The following is an 18,838-nucleotide window of genomic DNA, read 5'->3' as shown; positions in this document are numbered from 1 at the left end:
CACATTGATTTAGATGATGTAGGGGCTCAACATTGTGTCAAGTTGCGCCTTCAGTATTAGTTCTATATCAGAAGAGGCTTCCCCCCGCCGCCCCCGCCCCACCCTTGCAGGCTCTAGGAATCTACCTAGCCCAGCGGAAAAGGGTTAAAGGAGTCCAGCAGAGGGGAGCAGTGCAGAGAGAGAGAGAATGAGTGTGTGAGCGCACAGGACAGAGGCGTCGAGTTGTGGAGCGGACTCGTACGCAAGTTCCGAAGGCCCGCGTGTTCCCGGTGGCTGGCCCAAAGCGGGCCGGAGAGGCTCGGCCTGCGCGGAGCGGGCAGCGCCCGGAGGGGCTCGGAGTCTGGGTGGGAGGGACAGGGGTCTCGCGAGGGTTTCAGGGCGTGGCTGGAGTGGGGGGCGCGCGGCGAGTGTGCGCGGGTGTGTGCGCGCGAGAGAGGGCGAGTGTGAGCGCGGCGAGTGTGAGCGCGGCGAGTGTGCGGCCGCGTCGCCATTCCCCGTGACGTCAGAGTGTATTGTTGTGAGCGGGGCCGAGCGGAGCATCCCCGGAGCTGTCACCGCGGCGGCGGCGCAGTGCAAGCCCCGCACGAGCGAGCCCGGCCGGCGCCGCCCCCGCCCCCGGCCCCGGCTCCGGCCCGGCCCCGGCCGCGCCGCCGCCGCCGCCCCCGCCCCCGGCCCGCCCGTCGCGCGCCGCCGCCGCCGCCCGCGCGCCCCCACCCAGCCCACCCCACCCCCTCGCTCCATCCCTCCCACCCGCCGCCCGCGCGCCTCCCCCCGCGGAGCGAGTGCGGGTCACCGGGTCACTGGGTCATTGTCTCGGCGCCCGAACCCCGAGCACCCCGTGGAATCCCCCACGTCATCAGCAGAACCATCAATGAGATGCAAACATGAAAGACAAGAGGAAGAAGAAGGACCGCACCTGGGCCGAGGCTGCCCGCCTGGTACGTACCGCCCCCCGCCCGCCGCCCCGCGCCGGCCCGCGCCGGCGGAGACGGCCGCTTCCAGCCCGAGCCGCCGCCAGCTCGCCGGGCTCCCGCTCTTTGTTATTCTGCGGGAGTGGGCTCGCCCGGGGGCCCCAGTGTGTGTGTGAGTGTGTGTGTGTGTGTGTGAGTGTGTGTGTGTGTGCGTGCGTGCGCGCGCGGAGGGGCACAGCGATTATCTCGGGGAGCCCGGCGCCCGCTGCGCCCGGGACCGCCCGGGACACTTCTCCCGGTACTTCGCTCTCGGGGCTCGGCCGTGCCTCCTCCGCCGGGGAATTTCCGAGCGCTCGGCCGCGCTCCTCTTCGCTCTGCCGCTCCGGAGACCTTTGTGTGGCAATTACCACTCCCTCCCGGCCCCTCCACCCCCCGGAATTCCATCGATAACTCTCCGTGCACGGTCTGTGTGGGTTTCGACGTTTGTGAGTGCATACATTTCACACGTGCATGCCCGGCGTGTGTCCGACCCGGACTTGTGGGGCGTGTTGCATGTGGGCTCCGTCGTGGCGCCTCTGTGTGCCGTGTCGTGTGCATTATGTATGCACACTGATACGTGCAGGTTTTGTGTGGCTCAAGTTCCCTGGTGTTTGTAGGTATTGTGCTCAGCCCGATGTTTGTGTGTACATTCCGTGCACGTGTGTGCCATTTGTGAGTGTGTGTGTCCGGGTGTGTGTGTCTGTTCCGTGAAGTTGAGTCAGTGTCATTTGTAGTGGGGGGTTATTAAGAGTGTACAGCTAGGTGTGTTTCGCTGCTGGCTTCCTGGGCGGTGTTACTTCGCTGCTTTTCCTTTTCTTTAACCTTTCGGAGCTTACGTTTTAATCAGCGAAAGAATGTCTCTATAGAAATGCTGGTTGGCAGAGGGGCGTCGGCGTCTTTGGTTTGATGTCTGTGTACGTGTGGGTTTCTCTATTTTTTTTCCTTCATCTTCTTTTAACGGACAGCTGTAAACGGTTTTTTGTCTTTTTTTAAAAGGATATTTCTGTACAGCGTGTCTCACGGGAATGTAAGGCATTACATTTGAAGCTTAGCCTTTCAGGCTTTCGGTTGCATAAATTAAATATTTATTCACCAACTTAGTATCTGTTATAAATTGACCAAAAGAAAGCAGACTGCATGCAGCCGGGGTGGGGGTGGGGGTGCGCGGAGCTGAAAACCCCAGGATATGTTACTGGGTTGACTTTGTAAAGATTGTTTTACTATAACTGTGTTTTGTTTTGTTTTGTTTTTTAAGCTTTTGAGTAACTACATCATGTTCAAGGAGAACATTTGTCAAAAGTAATTATCTGAGTTTGGTTGAAGGGCCTTGCTGGTTTGTTTCTGGATTCTGGCAAAGGGTTTTAGATAATTGGCCCTATTGCCCTGCGCAGAAGTGACAGAAGTCCTTCTTAATTGCAGTCTAGTTATTGGTAGCTGAAGTGGCCGGGCCCCTTTATTCATTTTTAGTTTGTAATAGTGTATGCTATGATTTCACTCTTCATCTGCGGTCCTGTTAATCGCTAAATCACTCAGTCTCCGTGGATGAATGGGCAGGTAATAGTCATTCTCTAATGAACTGCATCTGGGAGAGTGAACTTATTTGTAAGGAATATGTGAAAAGTAAGAAGTGTTAAGTAAATGCCAGATTGATGTTATCACTGGATTTTTGCTAGAGGAGAGTAGATTATTTATTGTTTGCTCAGCCATTAATTCAGGATTGTGTGGGGAGTGTGCACCGCTTCTGAAAATGCATTATTCCACTTCCTTGGAGTGGCAGTCAAGTATTATTATAGAGCTTCAGTGTATGTATTTTAAACAAGTGAACAATGAGTTGATTTATAAATATTTTAAAATAATGGTTCATGAATTAGCTATATCTGCCTGCAGAGAATTCTTAATAAATAACAGTATTCTGATGGAATTTAAAGCTCACCATTTGTATTCAATCAGTATATGTTGCTATTCTTGAAAGTACTACACTTCATTTGATTTAATTGTCTTGTAGTGATAAATCTCAAAATAGGTTTCAGAGTTACATGTTTTTTGTTAAAAGTTTCATTTTCCTCTTGCAAAGTTCATTGATGGGAAAAGACACACTAGGAGTCATCAACACAAAAGAATTAATGATAGACCAGATGTCTCTGTTTTAACCAGACATATTGAACTAGTAGTTATGGTAATTTTTCAATTTGGTTCAAGTTATTTTTCCCCTGGTAGTTGTACAAATGTGTATGTATTCAAAATGTGACAGTTGAAATAAAATACTGAATAAAGTAGCAAATAATTGTTACTGTAAATATCTTTTTCAGAAATTTGCCATTTATAATAGTGACTTATGATCATTTTTAACTTATTTGGTAAAAAAGAAGAAATGATTCCATTTGGGTAATAGTGACAATTTTTCATATTTTCTTTATAGTTATGTGAATGCATATAGACAAACTCTCTTCCAAACTTGCATGAAAAATATTTTTACTCTTTAAAAGTGGTAGTATTATACTCAGTGAAAAAGAAATGCCTTTTTTTGTGTGTGCCTTTCTGTGATAGAAGTCCTATTTTATATTTCACACTGCCACTGCTGATTTTGCTGTGGTGGTGGTGAAGAATTTTTAGCCTTTTCTCCATCAAATGTTAAACCAGATGTCTGATTTTAAAACTAAAGACTAAAGATTGATAGAAAATATGCAGCTCAGTATGTGGTTCTTGCAATATATGAACTAAAGAGAAAGTATCCAAATTAACATTAAGAATAATCTTTGAAAATATGCCATGTATATTTTTATATATCTACATACATATGTGTGTATATCTATATATATGTGTGTATATATATATGTACATATATACATCCTACTGGTGTGTATGTATGTGTGTTTGCATGTGATTATCTTGAACGAAAGGATATCAGGGCAGAGGAAATGCAAAATAGATTTTTTGAACTGAGACCAAAAGCTTATATTGAAGTGTAACTTGGTATTCATTTTTAAGAAAAATGTATATGGAAGAGCAGTTCTTTCCAGAGTAACTGAGAACTTCCCTTCGACAACAAAATTTTGGTTTTCTTTCTTTGTAAGAAAAGTATCCAGCATCCAAATCTGTAAACTGAGTGGCAGCTCCAGGGATTTTGTTTTAGATGGAGATGTAGCTATCAAGCTTCACCAATTTTCTCATAGAAGTATGTCCTGTTTGGATGTGGTGGGCTTGTTTATCTTAGGAAAGAAGGACTGGTGGCATAATTCCCCTGTATTTTCAGGAATGTGGTGATTATTAACAGGCTGCCATTTTAAAATAGTAATATGACATCTTTGCCCCCCCCCCCCCTTTTTTTTTCTTTCTGCCCTGCATCAATTGCAGAAATTTCAGCCTTCAGCCTCTCCCCCTCCCCCTCGGCCTTCTGCAGTTGTGGTTGTTACTTAGCGCAGGGCCATTTAATATGGAGTCTGCTCCCAAACCAGATGCATTTTCATCTGTTTTATCTGCTCGTCTAAGGTTGTAGAGTCTCAGAGGATCCCACAATCACATGGAAGTGTCTTCTGTCTTAATATTTGTAGCCCACAATAAGTATAAAAATCAAAACCATAACTCATGTCGAGCTGGGGCTTTGACTTTAATCCTTTTGACTTTTATCTCAAGTCTTCACTCTGTTACTATAAATACAGTTTAAACCATTGTGAAAGGATCTTCATGCTTCTTTGTAAAAAATGGGGATTTGACAGGACTTTGTTTTACTGCACTAAGGGGTTTCTTTGTTACTGGCTTAACACAGAACATACTGTTATTTATATATTTAGTCTAGGTTAATTCTTTCTTTTTTTTTGACATGCAAAAATGTTGTTGCTTTGAGAAGTGCTTTTTGATAGTTTCATCAGTTTGTTCTATAGGGAATGCTGCTGTTAAGATAATGGTTCAATGTATTAATTTGTTCCCTGAGTTTCCTTCTATTTGTTTTGTTCTTTACAATCTTTGTTTAGTCTCACTGGCACCTGAAAATAAATCTTAACAATCTTCAATAGCTTTGTGCTTGGTAACATGGCTGATTTATTTGCTTGTGGTTTAGATACATTCACACAGATAATGAATATCAGTGGGTTTTTTGGGGGGGGTGGGTGGGGTTCAAGGTGACCTTTGGAAAAAAATTTTAATGGCAGATTTGCCTCATTGTTGGGAAAAAAGCAGGCACATACTCCTTTATGCCTTAGCAGAGTTACTGAAGGTTTTAAGTAAATTGAACTTTTGTAAATCATGCTGTATTAAAAATTAAGTAGGGGTTTATTAATTAAAGGAAATCTGTGTGAATCTTTTGCACAGTGAAGATTCTTTTGCATAATGCATTATATTCTAAATAAACTGTTAGGGTTTTTCTCAAATAAAACTGAATGGTAATGGTCGCTGTTAAACCAGAAAAGAATTCATAATTGTTCATTTACAGATTGCCTTGCCTTTTGTTTTTGTATTTTAGAAATAAATGTAATTTTTCAGGGGTGATGAACATAGTGTAGAGCAGAGCGCGTTGGTCTTGCTTTTGGCATTTTCTCACTGTGTTAGTGGTGCTTAGATTTTAGGTTAGGACCAGGCCTTTGTAACAGCGGAGAACATTTTGGCTTGTGGTTCGGGGTAAGCCCCAAAGGTGCGCATGAGCGTAACTGTGACAGTGCTCACCGGTTTAAGAGGCTGGCTGATGTGTTTGGCAAATGGAATTTTATTTTCAATAGCTTACATTTCAGTTGGCTTGCTTCAGCTGTTTTCTGTGATTCACACATAGCATCATTTCTTTATGTCTATATCATCATCTTTCTTTCAGATATGGAACCTAAATTTTCATTTTGCAATTTCAAAGATGGAAAAGAGTTAGCAAGCTCTGTGCCTCTCTTAAAAAAAAAAAAAAAAAAAAAAAAAGGAGTTTCAAGTTGGGGGGGAAAATGTGTTTGAAATAATGAGGGATGTGAACTTGGGGCAGTGTATAGGTTGTTAATTTTTTATTTCCTGCTGACATGAAAGAGAATTTTAAGAATTCTTTCTCAAGTTTTTTTTCTCTTTGACAAATTCTTTGGTCGCAGATGAGCATATGGTAGCTTTTAGACTTGTAGAGTTATACCTGTAAAGGAATTTCATCACAGAACAACAAACTGATACAGTAATTAAATTTAATTTTTAATAATGTAATCATTTAACATGTCACTGAAATGCACTGGAAATGTGAAGTTTGGTCTCTAAATGTTCTGAGGACTCCTACATAGCATATGGGTCAAATGCCAGGGGCGATACAAATTTATATTCTGAAGGCGTGTAGAGTTCAGAGGGGGAGATGAGCGAACCTGGAGGGTGACTGATCAGACAGACACCATCCATGGGCATCACATGGATGATCAAGAGGTGCTAGTTTATAGATTTACAGAAGGGAGAAGTTGACTGAAGAAGGCTTACTGGATTAAGTGAAGCTTGATTTGTCCTTGGAATATGAGTAAGATTAAACAGGTGATGATAGAAACTTTCTAGGAACAGAGAACTATATGGACAAAGGTATGGTGTCAGGTGAGAGGAAGTATTCAGGGGACAATGAACAGGCCAGTCTAGAAATCTCAGAAGACTTGAGGGGAACTTGCACTGCAGTAAAGTTGAAAATTAGATTGTGACTCAATTGGAGAGGGGTTCAAAAAGTCATTTTAAAATAGTTGGACATTGTAAATTGTAGCATGGGGCTGATGGGGTAGTGGGGTAGTAGAAACACAGAGTATACATACATACTCCCAAATTACTATTCCTTATAGAGAGGGAACTCCGTCACTTGGAGAATCTAAAACCAAAATTGATGTTAGAAATATTTTATTAAAAAAAAAAAAAACACAACTTTGTTCTGTGACATAGTCTTCCAAATGAGGAAAAGTAAACATTAGTAAGTACTATACATAGCATTTGTAGAAAACGTATGCAGAGCACTCATTTGCCGAATATACTCCCTTGAGATCCATGGGTAGCAGGGGTTTGCTCAGTAACTCATTCTCCTAGTGTGTGGTTTAATGATGAGTCCAGTATCTTCACCTTGTTTTTTAAGGAGCAGGGCTGGCATAAGTCCTTTGAAATATTCTGTGCTGTCTGATATCTTAAAAGTAATACAAGCATTTTAACTAATGTAAATTTAACTGATTTGTAGCGTGGAGGCATAGAGAGGATGCAAGCCACCATCAGACTTACTGACCACCTTTCAGATTGCCTGTCTTTCATTTCTCTCTCTCCCCCCTTTTTTAAGCATCAAAACTTTGCATGGCGGCTACTGCTGCTGTTGTTAATTCATAATTTAAAATACACTCTCCCCCACCCCTGAGGTCCTCTGGAGCAGATCCTGGCTCCTTCCTGGTGGGACTGGGAGGGGGGGCATCTTATAGAAGGACTTTCTGCTATTTGCCAGCACTGAGAGCCTTGATTGTTCTGCCTTTGTCCTGGCACAGTTGGTAGCTGTGGAAATCTAGCCCTGACAGAAACTTTCCCTGAAGAGCCCTTGGGGAACAAATAGAAACATTATATGATTAGCCACATTGTTTTCATTATAAAACAAATCTACATAAAAGGGTAGCAATTAACAGCTTTATCTGCCTGAACTTAGACACCTATCTCTTCTCTTCCCTCCCTAGTCCCACTTGAAACGGTAACAATTAACTGTTGCTGGTTTTAATGTCAGCAACTGACAACACCAAATTGGGAATAGGCACTTCTCCTGGTTGATTGACATGTAGCCCTCTGACACATTCTTATGTAGTTTTAGGGCAAATTCATGCCCTGAGGTTAGAGCCAAAGGGCTTGTCAGAACACTGACTTTAATAGCTGCAATATACAACTTAAATGACGTCTAAGACCTTAGCTTCGGTGGAACTTTTAGAACCTGAGAAATTTTCCAAGGCAGTGGAATTTATACTTAATGGACAAACTTAGAACTTGTAAGGTTTTTGTCTAAGTATATAGATGTATAATTGACTTTATGATAACAGTTGTTTATTATCGGTTTGTTTGTAGCATACATTAGTCCATGAAAAACTTAATGATTTTTAAAATAATTCCAAAATTGATTTTTTGGGGGCACATGTTCTAATTTTTTTTTACTAATCCAACAGTTGATTTCTGAGTGTATGATTTATGACTTAACAAAGGGAATGGGAGGGACCCTCTTCATCTTATTCAGAGGACAGATGGCATTTTCAGGATTTTGTTAACTTTCATGTAGTGAAACCTGTTTTAATGAATTCAAGAAATTAGAAATTGAGATTGGGTCTTTGGGCTTGTTTTTCAGCTTAGTCATGAAGAAGACATGATATATAATGAGGCTGTTGGTTTTTCTTATTTTTTTTTTTTTTTTTTAATTTCCGGAATAAATGACTACACATGTAATTTGTGCATGTATCGAAACCTTGTTGACACGACTGCAGAACTAAGTCCGTGTCTGGACCATCAGGACTCTGTATGCCCCACCAACACCCTCCCCTTCCTCCCCCTCCTTACCATGCACACACAACAGACAGTCATTATTTGAAAAATTGTTTATAACAAAATCTCCTTCCTTTACAACATGTGTTGTCATATCTTCAAAATCTCACAATCAGAAATTATCGTTCCTGAATTCCCTGTTTAGTCTACTTTGGTCCTCTTAATCTCTTTTGAGTCAGTTCTGGAAATTCAATTAAACATTCTGAATTAAACTCTTTGGATATTTTACTTGTTTTCTTCACATCACTGTTGCTCTTTCCTGCTTGCTGTAGGGTCTCGTCTCTGTTTCCCTCTTCATGTTGCTATATCTCAGAATTATGTCTCCCTCCTCCTTTTTATTCTCAGTTTTCTCCTCTCTGAGCAGTCTCACCCACTTCAGTGGCAGGTATCCCATGACAAGAACTCTAGCCTTGATTTTTTCTTTAAATTTGGATTTATACTAATGATTTTTATTGTTTATCTCCTTGCATTATGTATATTCCAAATGAAATTCATACAGTTCAGTTAAATATTCATTGACAACCTCCCACAAATATGCACAACAGGAAAGGGTATCATTCCTGTCTGGAGGGCACTTACCTGTATGAGCATAAATAATATCTGTGAAAGGTGGAAATTCGAATTATAGCTCACATTTAACTCCTCCTCTTTTCATTCTCTGTTTTACAGAGTGCTGACCTTCCAACTAATTCTGAACCTAATTTGTTTTCCAAATTTTTACTTTGTGAAGCTGTATTAAATTTCTAGAACAGATTTGATCTTAATCATTCCTCTACTTAGAGTTTTGTGATTACCTTTAAGTTAAAGTTCAGCAGGTCATGGGAAACTCATTTTAACTTTAGAAATCCTTTTTTAAAAGTTACATATGAGTGTTTTCCCTAATAGTATCAAGAATTTAACATGTTTTATCCATTATACATCACACCAACCTTCCCATCATGTAGTAATTTCTGCCTCCTTACATTTATTTTAAATTCTTTTAAAACACAGCAGTTATTTTTAATATGACATAAATTAATAACATATTTTATTGACTTCCATGCTCAACTTTATTTCTTATATTGCATTCACTCTAAATTGCCTCCTTTAACAGCTTTTTAAAAAAATCAATTGAATACATGTAAATCCATGGCTGATTCATATCAATGTATGACAAAACCCACTGGGGAAAAAAAATAATAATAATAAAAATTAAAAAACAAAACAAAAAAAAAACAAACAAACAAAAAAAAAAATCAATTGAAGGTCTCTGGGTTCAGGGGCTTTGCATTTCTGAAATGTTTTTGTTTTGTCCACCCCTTAAAAACTTGATTAATAAGCTTTTGTGTTTTAAGGTAGTTATGAAGACTTATATGAAGTTATAAGAATTAATAAAAAGTGAACTAGTAGCCAATCCTTCCTAATCATCCATACCCTCTCCCCCAATCCTCCCTGTTCTCATAATTTTAATCTTAATGTAGTCAAGATTGGGTGTCCAAAAAAAAAAAGATTAGGTGTACAAAAGTGATCAACATTGGCCTTTAGGAAGTATTATCCATCAAATCTGTGGATTATAATGCAAAAAGATTTTTATTCTCACAAAGTTCAGCTCATCTTCCATTAGAAAATAAATGGAAAAACTTGATAGGAGAAAATTAAGATATTCTATGTTGCTCTCACCTTTGAGTGATAATTTAACTAGTTATAAAAGTCTTAGTTGACAGTTGCTTTATCCTTAGTACCTTGGAGATGTTTCTTCATTATGTTCTTGAATCAGTGGTTGTAATGTCTTGTCTGTGGTGAGTTTCACTGTTACTTTTTAAAGAAGTAATATGCTTTTTGTATCTATAGTTTTTACATGTTCTCTTTATCCTTGAAGTCATGAAGTTTTAATGCTTTGTCTTAAATGTTTGTCTTTCTGTTGTTATGCTTGATATTTAGAGTTTACTTTCTAGCCTGTGTTTAGTTGCTCAGTTGTGTCTGACTCTTTGTGATCCTGTGCACTGTTGCCAGCCAGGCTCCTCTGTCCATGGCATTTGCCAGGCAAGAATAGTGGAAATGGTTGCCATTTCCTTTCCATACTTTTCTTAAAGAGTAAACATTTTATACTTTTTAAACTTTTAAACTTTTTATACTTTAAAATTTTAATCATGTTTTGGTATAGAACTTATATTGTCTTGTGTCCCTAGCAGGCCATGACTTCTTTGAAGTCTTCTAAGTGTTCCCACAGCATCTGATAGTTTAATTTATGGGTTAGCAGTGATTTAAATACAATGTGGAAAGGACTTCCCTAATATGGAACAGGATACAGCAGTGAATATGCTGGCTTGGCTGATCAGAATTGTGGATTGCAAGCAACAGAAACCACTTCTTGCTAACTTAAGTATAGAAAATGAGATTTTTTTGGAGGCCATTAAGTAGTTTATATAGTCATCAGGAAGGATCTTTAAAAAAAAGAAGGTTGGAAAAATCAGCAGAGATCAATAGAGGATGAGCAGCAGAAATACACACAGTCATGCTGCAAGAACAGTCTACTTGGACTGTGGCTGTGGGCACTGCTAACACAGTAATGGTCACCTCTGTGACTTAGTGCTGACATTGGACACTGCTGTTGCTCCCAGCATATCATATGAATGTATTATAGTCGACTCTGTCTTTGCATCCAAGGCTCAAGAGTCAAATTCACAGGCTGCTGCTGCTGCTGCTAAGTCTCTTCAGTCGTGTCTGACTCTGTGTGATCCCATAGACGGCAGCCCACCAGGCTCTGCCGTCCCTGGGATTCTCCAGGCAAATTCACAGGCAGATGCATCTAATTGTCAGACTCTAGTTTGCAAGTCTATACCTTAGTTGCTGAAAGCTGATGAGAAGGTGTATATGGCCTCTTCACCACTGTAGTGGAAGCATCTATGTTTATATATTCATAGTGGCAGTAAAGCAACTGAAGATTAAAACTGAATGTCCCACCTCTTTCCACCTCCTGCTCTCAGCAATTCTGCTCCCCATTTTTCTTCTCTCTGTGAAAGCCATCATCCTCTCTGTAGTTCCTCAAACCAGAAACCTTCTTGTCATCATTAATACCTTTATGTATTTTTTTTCTTTTTATCCAATAATCACTGAGTTATGCCACTTTTATTTCCTTTTCTTCAAATTTTCAAATCCTTGTCTTTAGATGTTACACATGTCCATTTCCACTGTAATTTGTCTTGACTCAGGCAGTGTATGGGTTTGGGAAAGAATATAGATTAATGACAGGCCTAAAAGTCAGGCAGATTTATGTTTGAGGCTCATTTCTGCCACTTACTATGTGTTTGACCTTGGGCAAATTATTTAACATCTCTCAATTTTAGTTCAATTGTCTATTAAAGGGAATAATGGCATTACAGAGTGGTTGGAATATTTAAATAAGATAACGTGCATAAGGTACTTAAGTACAGTGTCTGACATTAGAAGGTGCCAGTTAATGTTAGTGCCTGGAAGTTCCCATCTTCTCATTAAGTTGATACAACAACCTTGTAAGTGGTTTTACTGACTCCAGACTTGCTTCCACTCAGACTCATTCTCCTTATTACATTCACAGCTGCTTCTTTAAAGGTAGAACTGGTTCATGTTATCCCCTTGAGCCTGACTAAGTTGCTATAGGAAACAGATGGCATGATCTTATAATGGGTGATTAAAGAAAGTTAGGGCACAATAAAAGAAAAGAACAAGAGATAGACAAATCAGGGATATTACCTATCACCAGCAGAAGGATGTTACTAGCCTTAGACTTGAAGGGCCAAGGAGACCAGAGAGTGGTTACTACAGAGATGTGGGCTCTGATTATAGAAGGATCAGAAGTAAAACATAGCCAGTGCCATCTCTCACCCCTGCAAGGGGGAGAAGCATGCTCATTGTCATTCTGACTCCACTCTCCTTCCATCTCATCTCCAGTTGGTGCATCCTAAGGCTGAATCCATGTATAAGTCAGAAGACAGAGGACTTCCATTGAGAAAATTCATGGTTGTCAGCCTACTGGGTCATGAAGCTGAGTCAGTTCAGTTCAGTTGCTCAGTTGTGTCCGACTCTTTGCAACCCCATGAATCGCAGCACGCCAGGCCTCCCTGTCCATCACCAACTCCTGGAGTTTACTAAAACTCATGTCCATCGAGTCGGTGATGCCATCCAGCGAACTCATCCTCTGTTGTCCCCTTCTCCTGCCGCCAATCCCTCCCAGCATCAAGGTCTTTTCCAATGAGTCAACTCTTCGCATGAGGTGGCCAAAGTATTGGACTTTCAGCTTCAGCATCAGTCCTTCCAGTGAGCACCCAGGACTGATCTCCTTTAGGATGGACTGATTGGATCTCCTTGCAGTCCAAGGGACTCTCAAGAGTCTTCTCCAACACCACAGTTCAAAAGCATCAATTCTTCGGCGCCCAGCTTTCTTCACAGTTCAGCTCTCACATCCATACATGACCACTGGAAAAACCACAGCCTTGACTAGACAGACCTTTGTTGGCAAAGTAATGTCTCTGCTTTTTGATATGCTGTCTAGGTTGGTCATAACTTTCCTTCCAAGGAGTAAGCATCTTTTAATTTTATGGCTGCAATCACCATCTGCAGTGATTTTGGAGTCCAAAAAAATAAAGTCTGACACTGTTTCCACTGTTTCCCCATCTATTTGCCATGAAATGATGGGACCAGATGCCATGATCTTAGTTTTCTGAATGTTGAGCTTTAGCCAACTTTTTCACTCTTCTCTTTCACTTTCATCAAGAGGCTTTTTAGTTCCTCTTCACTTTCTGCCGTAAGGGTGGTGTCATCTGCATATCTGAGGTTATTGATATTTCTCCTGGCAATCTTGATTCCAGCTTGTGCTTCCTCCAGTCCAGCATTTCTCATGATGTACTCTGCATGTAAGTTAAATAAGCAGGGTGCCAATATACAGCCTTGACATACTCCTTTTCCTATTTGGAACCAGTCTGTTCCATGTCCAGTTCTAACTTTTGCCTCCTGACCTGCATATAGTTTTCTCAAGAGGCAGGTCAGGTGGTCTGGTATACCCATCTCTTTCAGAATTTTCCACAGTTTATTGTGATCCACACAGTTGAAGGCTTTGGCATAGTCAATAAAGCAGAAATAGATGTTTTTCTGGAACTCACTTGCTTTTTTGATGATCCAGCAGATGTTGGCAATTTGATCTCTGGTTCCTCTACCTTTTGTAAAATCAGCTTGAACATCTGGAAGTTCACAGTCACGTATTGCTGAAGTCTGGCTTAGAGAATTTTGAGCATTACTTTACTAGCGTGTGAGATGAGTGCAAATGTGCAGTAGTTTAGGCATTCTTTGGCATTTCCTTTCTTTGGGATTGGAATGAAAACTGACCTTTTCCATCCTGTGGCCACTACTGAGTTTTCCAAATTTGCTGGCATATTGAGTGCAGCACTTTCACAGCATCATCTTTCAGGATTTGAAATAGCTTAACTGGAATTCCATCACCTCCACTAGCTTTGTTCATCATGATTCTTCCTAAGGCCCACTTGACTTCACATTCCAGGATGTCTGGCTCTAGGTGAGTGATCACACCATTGTGATTATCTGGCTTGTGAAGATAGAGAAGGGTAAAAAGTGAATCTGGAGCTGCTAATGGGGAATGCATAAAACATCTCTTTTTCAAATACCTTGCAGTAGCTTCCCATGATTCTAAGAGCATCATGCCCCTTGTTTCAGGGTCCTTTAGGTTTGTCCTTTGCATACATCTCCAGTTTCATTGCTTGATTCTCTTACCATTGGCATTTTAATCACCTTAATATAAAAGTACTGTTAGATCTTTGAACTTATCATACTGCCCCATATTTTGTCTCAACTTTGTACATGTTCCTTCTCTTTGTGAATCTTCCCTCCCTCCCCTTCTATTCCTTTTCATCTGGTAAATTCTTAACATTTCCTTCAGATTTCAGCCTCCTTTAAGAAGTTTTTGTATGTCCCCAAAGCACTTCATAGTTGGGAAGGTTATTATAATTACTTGTTTACTTTCTTGTTTATAATTGTTTCCTGAGTACCTGATGTACTATATCAGGTTAAGAGGGTGCTGATTTTAGTTGGGTAAAGTGAATGAGTCATAGAAGATTTTTCAGAGGAGCTCTTATAGCTAACTTTTTTTTAAGTTTTCAGGAGATCTGTAGAACTATAAAACTTATGTCTTATTTATTTCCATTTCATTGCTGAATTGTCATTGTACAGCCTAGAGAAGGGATCTGATTTTCTGAGACTCAGTTGGACAACTGATAGGTTTTGAAAAATCTTTGTGTACTGTCAATTCACTAGCCCCCTTTATTATTTTGGGATAATTTGTTGAAGTTAATGGCAATGAAAAAATATTCAGTTCCTGCCATTAATATGTTAGGTATCCTGTGAATACGATAAAATGTGGAACCTGACCTTTGGGAAATTAACATTAAAAAAAACCCCAAAAACCCTTGGAGCCCAAGAGATACTTTTCTGTAAATTTTAAGTTGAAACGTGTAGTAGAAATTCAGTAACATAAAAGTAATCTTTTATGTTTGATTTTACTAAGATACAATGATGTATCTTACTTCATAAAGGCTTTCTGTGACTTACAAACCAAGAGAAGAATTGTACAGTATATTTATTACAACACAGATTGGAAACATTTACAAAGTAAATAATCTCCTTTATACATGTAAGTAAAACATTTATAAGGAATTCCCTAGTGGTTCATGTAGTAACCTGGTAGAAAATTCATCTGCCAATGTGGGACACATGGGTTTGTTCCCTGGGTCAGCAAGATCCCCTAGAGAAGGAAACAGAAACCCACGTCAGTATTTTTGCATGAGTAATCCCATGGACAGAGAAGCCTGGCGGGCTACAGTTCATGGGGTTGCGAAGAGTTGGATATGACTTAGTGACTGAGCATGCATGCAAAATATTTACAACTTGATGTCACAGTTTCCTTTTGAGAGTATAGAAATCTGATACAATGATGGAACAGTCTTTGTGTATCAGATATCATAAAATATTACTATTACTAAAGTAACTAATAATTAAAATCACTATTGCTAAAGTAATGACTAAAAATGGCTAATAAAGAGTTTTTTTAATGATGCTTATTGGGTACTTACATGCCTGATAGCACACTAACTGATTATATACATTGTATTGTTTAATCCTAAGTGCAAACCTGCAGCGTAGTCCATCTTCTTTAAATGAAGAAACTGAGATTTAGAGTGCCAGTTTAATTTCTCTCGGTTGCAAGTGAAATACATTTAGAGAAAACTAGTTTAAGCAGCAAGTCCCACTTAACTGAGAAATCCAAGGGTGGAAGTCAGTCAGTTGTAAGTGGGTGTAGAGATATAGAGACTGCCATCAAAATATTTGCTTTCTCTCCATCTTTTATCTTTGTTTTTTTCTTGGCTTAATACTGCAGCCGATATCTGATAGAAGTCTTGGTCAAGATAAGATGCTCATTGGCACCCCAGACTTGCATCCTCCAAGCATAAAAAGAACCACTTTCCCTCCTTCCTCCTCCTCTTTATTATTGTTGTTGTTATTTTAAATGCCCTCTCAGGGTAGTCTTTATTTTGTCCTACTTGACTGTTGATTCATCTCTCACCAACAGCAGTGGCCAGGATCAGGTAGCATGATGGATTACCATGAAGCAATGACTTGGAGCAGAAGAAAATTATGCAAAAGCACCAATAAAAGGGAGATAGAAAGTATGCCAGAAAAACAAGTTATACATGCCATTCCCTGTGCTTTCAGAGAGGGCGAATTAGCTTGCTAAGCTCGTCAGTAGGAGAAGAAAGTGAAAGTCTCTCAGTCATGTGTGACTCTTTGCGACCCCATGGACAATACAGTCCATAGAATTCTCTAGGTCAGGATACTGGAGTGGGTAGCCTTTCCCTTCTCCAGGGGATCTTCCCAACTCAGGGATTGAACCCAGGTCTCCTGCATTACAGGCTGATTCTTTACCAACTGAGCATTCAGGGAAGCCCAGTCAGTAACAGAGCAGTGATTAAAACCCATGTCTGCCCATGCTCAGAGTTCTAGACATTAAGCATATTAAAGTTAGATACTTTCTTATTCCTTCTTCCTGGTATTAGTTTTATGATTATTTGTTTCACATTTTCAAGATGTTAAAGCCAAGACAGCCATTGCAAAAATTCTAAAGATTTCTTTGGAGCGTTTCCTCTGGAACTTACTTTCCTGATTTAGAGGCTAGATGTTACAATGGATAGTTTCTGTTCTGTTTTTCCTCACAGACCAGTTTCTTTAAATAGCACTCTATATGAATGGTCTTTATATAATATTTATAGTTTAGCACCATTCATGACCTGAATTCACAAAATATGTAATTCTGGATGAGGCTTCCAGGTTCTTTCTGGATGCAAGTAAATACTTTCATTCACTGACTAAATGCCAAGATTTTTTCACAGGAGCAATTGTGACCCTAAGAGAATGTTAGTTTAATGAAAGAGAGCAAACTTTTCTTCTCCCTAGTGTAAACCCACACTCATTTCTCTGAATATTGAGAAAAGATCAGCATAAGATGGTGACTCCCTGTTTTTCGTACAATTCTGTATCTTATGACTGTCACCTCTGATTTATTCATTTGACGGCATTTCTCTTCTAGAACTTAAGTGAAACAAAGTTGTGCTTAGAAAATTTCTTCTTCTCCTTCTCTCTTTTTCTTTCTCTTAGCCTTGTGGAAATTTAACCATACCTTTTCAGTTTGGATGAAGGTGGATGGCACTGAGCTTTCTGATGTTTATTCGTGGTCTGTTCTAGGAAGAGATGCTACTGTGTATAAAGAGATAAACACGTTTAGCCCACGAGGATCTTTAACGAGGAAATGAGAAAAGTAAAAATAAAACACTATTAAGTATAAACAAAAATACTATCTGACTCCTGTTCTCATCCTTCCTCCAATTTTTAGATATCTGTTTTTATCACTTTTAGCTAATGCTGTCTTCACAAACCAAGTACTAGTAATTAAATGGGAATCGAAGGACTGTCAGTAGGAAAAACAAAAATCAATGCGCAGATACAGATATTGCATTACCTTTTAGTCTCCTAATGATGGTTTTATTTTTCCTTGTTCCAGAACTCACTGTTAAGTGAGCTCAGCTTATTGGTAGAGAATGCAAGTTTCATAAAGTTATTTTCATTCATTAAAAGCTTCAGTGGAGAAGGAGGCCCATTAAAAATTAGTCTTCCCAGTCCATTCTTTTCATGAATTGTGTCTTATTTTCCTGTTGTAGATGATAGCCACAGGCAGCTTTTCAGAAAGAAGCAACCTGAAGCACATTAAAGGTATCATCCAGAAAAATGAATGATGAAGGAACAATAGTAGGACTTTGATAAAACTTAGTGCTTTAATTTTGTTTCTGTGTGTTTTCAGTAAGCACTTGATCCTTGAACACTGCAGAGGTTGGGGGCACTGACCATCTGCACATTCAGAAATCTGTGTAACTTAGAGTGGGTGCTCCCTACCCTCAATTCCCCTTCATCTGTGGTCCCATATCAGAGGACTCCACCAGCTATGGTGGTGTAGTACTTACTGTGGAAACATCTGCCTGTAAGTGGACCTGTGCAGTTCCAACCCATGTGGCTCAAGAGTCAGCTGTGTTTTCAGTTGTGTTGGAGAGACTCAAAGAGATGAAAAGATAGTTTTCTACTAAATTATATTTTAAAATTTCTTCCTTCATTTTTAATGAACGGTTGACTGGCTCTTTCATTATAGGCAGTAGATTGGCACAGGGTGGCTCCTCTTGCCCCTTGAAGTAGGTGTTACCAGGTGCATGGTCTTGTTCCCGCTAGCCAGGGTTTGATTCAGCTTTTTTCTTTCTTGAATGTGTTAATCACAGAAGCTGGTAACAAGATGAAATTTCAGTCACCCTGCTTCTGGTTTGGACATACAGATGCGAGTGAGGAATCGGCATTTGCTTTAATCCACTAAGATTTGGGGGTTGGTTTTTACTGTTTTGTATCCCTGCCTCCTGACAGATACAGTTCTGATAGCAACAGTGAATGTTTTTGTACCAGGCCACCCTTTCCCTTTGTTTATGAGACACTAAATGCTTAATTACGTGCTTAAGAGGTAAGTAAAACAAACAAGGTTAAGTCCCTATTTACTTCTTCATTACATTAAATTGCTTTGTAAAATCACCCTCTCCTGTAAAAAATATCTTTTATATTTGTCAAACCAGAAACCAATAGAGGATTTTCATTGCAAGGAAAATTCATTTCTATTCTCTCTTAAGATAATTCTGTTTATGTTTTTTATTGATTTTTTTAAAAAATGCTTTTTCTTCCATTTGTCTACTCAAGAGGACAGATTTCTAACCAGAAAGAGTAAAACAATTATTGTTAACAAGGAATTGAGTTCCAAGATAGTTGGAGAGATAGAAAAAGGGCACCTGGACATTTTCAACAAG

General features: G+C 39.8%; 1 protein-coding gene across 1 annotated transcript in view; it reads left to right on the top strand.

Moving 5' to 3' along the window:
- Positions 1-871: 871 nt before the first annotated feature.
- The window catches only part of ASXL3 (ASXL transcriptional regulator 3), a 187,866-nt gene continuing 169,899 nt past the window's right edge, over positions 872-18,838 (top strand). Inside the window, exons 1-2 of the mRNA XM_061130910.1 lie at positions 872-1,083; positions 1,150-1,396. Coding sequence (XP_060986893.1) covers positions 872-1,083; positions 1,150-1,396 — 459 coding nt within the window. The remainder of the gene's footprint in view (positions 1,084-1,149; positions 1,397-18,838) is intronic.

This window comes from Dama dama, chromosome 27 (genome assembly GCF_033118175.1).
Source record: "Dama dama isolate Ldn47 chromosome 27, ASM3311817v1, whole genome shotgun sequence".
NCBI lineage: Eukaryota > Metazoa > Chordata > Mammalia > Artiodactyla > Cervidae > Dama > Dama dama.
Note: the sequence above shows the minus strand (reverse complement) of the source record. Positions and strands in the feature narration are given on the sequence as shown.